The 7,365-nt window shown below is 43.7% G+C and overlaps 1 protein-coding gene across 1 annotated transcript; it reads right to left on the bottom strand.

Moving 5' to 3' along the window:
- Positions 1-3,990: 3,990 nt before the first annotated feature.
- Positions 3,991-6,863, bottom strand: MRPL17 (mitochondrial ribosomal protein L17). The gene is made up of 3 exons (XM_004050613.4): positions 6,341-6,863; positions 5,965-6,033; positions 3,991-5,620 (listed from the first exon to the last, which is right to left on the bottom strand). The coding sequence occupies exons 1-3, from the start codon at positions 6,512-6,514 to the stop codon at positions 5,336-5,338; spliced, it is 528 nt and encodes a 175-aa protein (XP_004050661.2). The 5' UTR covers positions 6,515-6,863; the 3' UTR covers positions 3,991-5,335.
- Between the last annotated feature and the right edge of the window lie 502 nt (positions 6,864-7,365).

The raw sequence follows: 7,365 nt of genomic DNA on the forward strand, positions 1-7,365 counted from the left end.
CTTGGCAATGATTTTTCAGATATGACACGAAAAGCATAGGCAAACAAAATAAAAATAAACAAGTTGTACCACATCAAACTAAAAGGCTCTGTACATCAAAGGAAACAACAAAATGAAAAGGTAACTTACCGAATGGGAGAAAATATTTGCAAACCGTATCTGATAAGGGGCTGATATCCAAAATATATAAGGAACTCACACAACTCAATAGCAAGAAAACACAAAAAATCTGATTTGAAAATAGGTAAAGGATCTGAATAGATATTTTTCTAAAGAAGAAATACATGAAAAAGTGTTCAGCACCACTAATCATCAGAGAAATGTAAATCAAAACCATAATGAGAGATCATCCTACACTTGTTAGCATGGCTGTTATAAAAAAAGATAGGGGATGACAAGCGTTGGTGAGGATGTGGAGAAAGGGGAACACTTGTACACTCTTGGTGGGAATGTAAATTGGTACAGCCACTATGGGAAACAGTAGTATGAAGGTTCTTCAAAAAATTAAAAACAGAACTACCCTATGATCTAGCAATACCACTTCTGGGAAACAAAATCAGGCTCCTGAAGAGAGATATCTGCATTCCCATGTTCACTGCAGCCTTATTTACAATAGCCAAGATACAGAAACAATCTAAGTGTCTGTCGACACATAAATAGATAAAGAGAATGTGGTATATTTATATACAATGGAATTGTATTTAGCCATAAAAAAGGAAATCCTGCTATTCATGACAACGTGGATAAACCAGAAGAACATTATGCTAAATGAGTCAGTTAGACACAGAAAGAAAATTACGTATGAGCTCATTTATATTTGAAATGTAAAAACATTGAACTCATAGAAACAGAGTAGAACAGTCATTGCCAGGGTCTGAGGTATGAGGGAAATAGAGATGTTGATCAAAGGGTCTAAACTTTCAGTTATAAGATGAACAAGTTCTGGAGATCTAATGTACAGCATACGTGGTGATGGATGTGTTAACTAAAAAAAAAAAAAAAAAGAAATTGGATCATTGGAATAGTGCTGAGTTTTGCTTGGGTAATTCTGTCAACACTTTACAAAAAATGCAACCTTTCAGCTTTTGGCTAGTCTTGGAAAATTTATAGGTGTTTGCTATCTGTGGATTGGTTAGGAATATTCCAGAAAATTGGAATATAAAATGTGTGGGAAATGAATTAGAAATATGCTCACATTCTTGACAATCATTATAAGCATTTAAGTTCTGGAAGAGGAAGGAGACCATTTCTTTTGCTTGGTATACTCAGTAGTGTAGCTTAACCCTATCTCTACATGTGGTACCATGTTTATTGTTTGTAAAGCTCAGCCAGAGAGTTGAATATGGCATGGATGTAGCTTACTCCTCCTTATTTAATGAACATATATTGAGCACCTATTTTGTATCAGGCCTTATGATAGAGTTATCAAGAATGAGTCCCAATCTCTGGCTTCAGCAGTTTGGCTGAACGAAGGGATCAGTTAAGTAGACAGGCAACTAGTTAAGTGTATGCCCACAGGATTATAAGTAACAGTACACAAGAGAGGCCTGAGCCCATTTGGATGGTGATGCGGAGTTTGGGGCCTCAGAAAAGTGACTTCTGAGCAAATATTTGAATGACAAGTAGGAGTGGACTTGAAAGAGGGCAAGCATTATAGTAGAGGGAACATCATACACCAAGTAGTAACATAGTCAGAGAATAACAAGGAGTTTCTCATGAAGGGTGGCTGCAAATAGTGGTAGGAGAGGAGGCTGAGAAGTGGCCGGGACCAGGTCATAGATGACCTTTGTGTCATTAAATGTCTGGATTTTTATCCAGCGAAGGCAGTGGTTAGTCACTGGAATACTGGCTATGAAGAGTGTTTTTCAAAGAGTAGATTATAATCCATTAGTGGGTTGTAAAATCAATTTAGTGAATTGGGGCCAGCATATAAAAGGTGAACAAGTAGAAAATATGAGGGTAGATCATATTTGTAAAGGTAAATAACACTTTATGAAGACTTTGTTTCAATCATTTATGTTTATGGATAATCTGTTCTGATGTAAAATGGTTTTTGACCTGTAGGTCACAGTCACAATTTTTGAGAAGCACTTGTTTAAAGGTTCAGTGTTACACAAATTATCAGATTACTTTTAGTAGCAATTAACAGAAAATTCAGATCCAAATGGGAATAATCACTAAAAAAGATTATTATTCCAACGTAACTACGATTCCAGTTTGGGAGCTCTTGGTGCTGTAGTTTTAGTTGTTCTAATCTGCCACTCTCAGTGTTATCTTCTGCCTAAAGCCAGTTCCCCAGTGGCACTTAGAATAACATGCCAATTTATTCATCTAGGCAGAATAGAGCTTAGATTCTCACTGCCTTAACTTAGTTTAGGCCTGTCCACTACAACCCATTCAGGAACTAATGTACTGTAGGAAACTGTAATGCAATGTGGCAAATTCAGTGTATTATCGAAACATAGAGCACCTCAGTTGATGAAGTCATGAATTTAGCTGGGGGGATGGGCGGGGAGCCACCTAGGTGATACCAAAAGTTTGTGTGTAAGTTACATAGGTAAAAGGGAGAAGGCTCTCTGCACGGTAGGGACTGCTTTAACAAAAGGTTGTGGACAGGGGAGCTGTGCACAGGGAAACATCCAAAATAGGAACTTTTATGCTTCTAGAGCATAGCATTTAGAGGCAAAGGAAGTAGTTGGAGTGATGAGTAGATGCCTGAACAAGGAGGGGAGTCATGATAAGGATCCCATAGGAAATAAGCAACTGGAGATCATCACCAGGGAATTAAGATGATCAGATTCCCGTCAGTACAGCCAAAGTGCAGAGGGAGGTAAGTTAGGAGGTTGTTGCAGTAATCCAGGATAGAGGTATCTTGGATTTCTTAGTAGGGAGCAAGTTGACTGCAGATTTGAGAAACATTACGGAAATAAACATGACTTGTTAATTTCAGTGTCAATGAGGATAAGGAAATAACCTCTGACTTTTCTAGTCATCTCCCCAAGATATCAGGCTTACAGTGTATTAACTGTAAAGCCTAAACTTGTTACCTTTTGAGAAAGGAGTGATCATTAGTTTGTCTACCTTACTGTAAAGAACTGGAGCCCAAGACGGTAGGAACCTTTGAGAGTGGTGCTCTTGGGTTTGGAACGCATTAAAGAGGTGCCTAGATGGACTTGGGGGGAGCAGTCCACTAGTTGAAGAAAAGTTATTTATAAGCCAGATTAGTAAAATTCTTTTTTTTTTTTTTGAGACAGAGTCTCGCTCTGTTGCCCAGGCTGGAGTGCAGTGGCACAATCTCAGCTCACTGCAAGCTCCGCCTCCCAGGTTCACGCCATTCTCCTGCCTCAGCCTCCTGAGTAGCTGGGACTATAGGTGCCCGCCACCACGCCCAGCTAACTTTTTGTATTTTTAGTGGAGACGGGGTTTCACCGTGTTAGCCAGGATGGTCTTGATCTCCTGACCTTATGATCCGCCCACCTTGGCCTCCCAAAGTGCTGGGATTACAGGCGTGAGCCACCGCACCCGGCAGTAAAATTCTTGATGCTGTTACTTTCCTTGTGTTATCCCTGAGCCTTTAGCAAATGTTTTAGGATTCATGTACTTTTATTTGGACCAAAATATTAAAGGGGAAGCAGTGTCCCTTGAGGCCACTGTGGTAGTGGCAGTGGCCTGTTATTGTGAGCTCATTGATGGTACAGGTTGTTTCTTATCTCTAGTCTCTATTAGACGAACAGTGGATATTGTATCCCTTCTGCCTAAATTGATGCTGGGAACTAGCAGATGCTCAAAAAGCATGTAGGGAACTGTTGGAAGTCCCAAAGGGAGATATATTTCTGGGGTCTAAGAGGAAAAGCTACAGGAGCCCAGCCACAATCCATCTATTTAAAATAAAGATGTGGTTTTAAGGAAAGTGGTTTCTCTAGAAGTTAGGTGTGACTCCTAGATACCTAGCTAGGGTGGATATTCATGCTAAGACAGAAGAGGGGTATATTTTTTAGCAGAAGCAGAGTTGTAGCTTTATTTCATAAATGTTTTGAGTGTCTACTATATTTCATTTAAAATATAAGAGCTTTCTGGCTATAGTGTGAAGAACAAACCAGAGTAGAGAAAAAGAGATAAAGAGCTCCGTTGGGAGTAGATGAGTATCAGACTAAGGCAGCTACAGCTAAATTAGCACCAGAATAGTTCGTTCTGTCACTGAAGCCATGTCTGCTACACCAGTGATCCCTTTACCCTTACTCTTACTTATTATCTCAGACAGTGGATGGGTTCAGTGGGCCAAATACACTCAGAAGATAGAGACTAAGATAAAATCTCTTCTACCCACTTTACTGGGGGTATGGCAATTATCAGGCACTGCTATCAAGTGTTTGGACCAAGACTGATGGCTCCTTTCTAAGTCTTTCCATAACTACCTAAAGCCTCTGAACCCAAGGGAACGGCAGCCTGGCTGTGCCAAGAAAGGGGCTCCCAGCTTCTCACATTCTGAAGCCGGATTTCCCTTTTCTGGGTTCCCAGAGAGGCCAGATTTGACAACAATAAAAACTTCCAGGAAATTCCTAGGAGGTTTAGTTTCCTAATCCTTCTCTCGCATAGACCCTCTTTCTTACCCCTTCCCCCCCACCAAGAGGAAGGAGCTTATCCTGGAGCCCAACATCCTCTGCTGAATGTCTCCACCCCTTTGGCCAAACTGGTGGAACATCTGAGTTCTTCGGTCCTCTCCTCCCAGGCCCATTCAGGGGGTTGAAGGGAACACATTAAGGTAATGTGTGATCCTGCCTCAAAACAGAGGACTGATGCAGTATCCGCCGAAGGTTCGCAGGGTACTAGACTGTTTAAGGAAGTTTCACTTGCAGATTGTCACTCCCCTACCCCTGTCAGGAAGTAATCTTTCTCTAAGAAATCCCAAGCACTCATCTCTAGGAGACCAGATGTCAAAACACAACCACCTCTGGCAACATTTGGAATTATAGGATGCATTCCCATGTAAACTGGCATTAAGAAAAACAAAATTGCACTAACCAAAAATAACCCAAATTTAAGGACCAGAAGCATAAGCCATGAATTTACTATCTCAGGTAGACTGAGCATTTGGATAATTCTCATTCTCCAGAAATCCCACAGGAAGGAAAAAAGAAATGAATTTATATATATTCATATAAAGACTTTTATCTATTGTGCAAAGAGAGGGTCATCTGGCTCCCCAGAAGGTTCTCAACCCCATCAAGACTGTCCATTTTACATCTCTAGCTCCAGTTCTTCTCAGAGAGTAAAAGTGCTCCAAAGGCCTGTGATCATGGGTACTGATTAAGGGCTGCAGACTCTTCAGATCCAGTTAAATCCCTGGTGTTTGAGCTGTGTGGGAGCTGTGGTTGCTTGCTTCCTGGCTTTGCCTGAGGTCCTGCCGCAAACCCTGCAGCAGCTGGTTTAGGAGCGTAAGGTGGCTGTCTCTGCGAGGCAGAGGCAGGGGTGGGAGGCAATTCCCTTTATACTCGATCACTGCCATCTTGGCCCGATCCAAACTCCGATTTGGGATCTGCAGCATTCTTGTGTAGCCCCCAGTTTGATCTTTGTACCGAGGGGCCAGTACTTGAAACAGCTTTGGGATCAAATCCTTCTCCTAGAGGGAGAATTATCCAAGAGACAGCAGAGTCAGGCAAAACTGCAGAGGCATTTAACTTTACACCATTCCCAAAGCTAAGGTCCATCCACACATAGAAAGACCTCCCCCTCCCCTCGCCAATCTGGCAGAGTCAGTGTTACACAAAGGGGTCGTTTATAGGCAGTTGTGCAGAGATATATTCACATCGACTTCAACTAACTTAAGACACAGTTTCTATTTTAGTTAGCAGCACTGGCCCATAAGTGAGTACCCAAGTTTAATTCTGCATAGTTCTCCTTTTTCCAACCCCCACCCCCAGGGAGCAAAGGGTGGGATTTTGAAGGCAGATAGGACGCACTCACTGTGAGCCAGAAGTCAGCCATGCGCATGGCTCGTTCGTTAGTGTCTCCCAGCTTCCCATAGTCGATGAGCTGTGAGGACATAACATCACGGATCCAACCGAGCAAGAAAACAAGGTGCCAATCTAATTTCTCTAATGCCGGACGGCAATCCATTCTTTCCACTAGCAAAGCATCTCCAATCTACGCCACCCCTAACTCCGCAGCCCTAACCAGTCTTCCATTAGAGGCGATGGAGGGGCGGGTTCAGCCCAAGGTTCTGGGGGACTCAGACTTGGGGAATGGTTTACCAGGTTGGTCCCGGTCCCTTTCCACTTGCAGCCGGCTCCGCCCCCTCAGACCAGACCCGCAGAGTGGACAAGAAGGCCCCGCTCCTCACCTTCTCCGCGTAGCCCCTCATTTCGTCCACACGCGCCCATGGTGCCTCGATGCGTTCGTGCCGCACCAGCCCTGTGAGCAAGTTCCGCAACAGATGGATGCGGGACTCGGGACCGAGGCCCATACGGCGAAATACGCGGCCATGGGAGATCGCTGCAGAGACCGACAGCCGCATGTTTCCAACTTCTGCCCGCCCCTTGGAGGCCGGAACTGGAAACTGGAAGGTAGACCCGGTGGAGGCAATTTCAGGGAACGCACGCGCCTTAGCTCGGAGCGTGGTGAACGTGTTTGCGCATGCGCATCAGAGCCTGCCTCGTTGGCAATCTCTGGAAGGGCGGAGAAAGGGTGTTGAGCTTTTCCAGAGGCGGCGAGCTTCAGGCATCCAGAGCGCTCTGTGGCGGCCGAAGAACCAGGCGCCCCCTAGTGTGGGATAAGCGGGCCATCGGGTTTTTTTTTGGGCTGCGTCAGCGAGTGGCATTTAGGGCGATGGGGCGCTCCGCCGCGGAGACTCCTGGGAACGAGAGCGTCTGAAGAGAAAGGCACCCGGAGGGTTCGGGGTCCTGCGGGCTGACGGCCCTACCCGGTCCAGCAGTGGCCAGCTGGCCTGGTTGACACCTGTACGCATTGTTTTTAACACAGTGATTTTCAGTAGTAATGGTGAGATGGATAATAGCGATGCCCGGAAAAGAAACGCAGATAGTGAAATTTTTCTTTTATTGAAGTAATCATTCCAGTTAAAAAAAATTACAGCACTAAAGGGAAAAGTAGTAGATTGTTTTTAATTACACCAGTGTGTCTTTTTAAGGGGAAAAAACATACCTACACATTTATGTGTTAATGAACAATAATATTATAGTTTGTTTTTGAGCCTTAACATCTGCAAATTGGCAATGACTGTCAAAATTATTCCTTGTTATGGGTTGAATTGTGTCTTCCCCCATGATTCTTCCCGTCCCCAAAAAGCTATGTTAAGTCCTAACCTGCAGTAACTCAGAATGTGACCTTATGTGGAAATAGGGTCATTGC

This window comes from Gorilla gorilla, chromosome 9 (assembly GCF_029281585.2).
Source record: "Gorilla gorilla gorilla isolate KB3781 chromosome 9, NHGRI_mGorGor1-v2.1_pri, whole genome shotgun sequence".
NCBI lineage: Eukaryota > Metazoa > Chordata > Mammalia > Primates > Hominidae > Gorilla > Gorilla gorilla.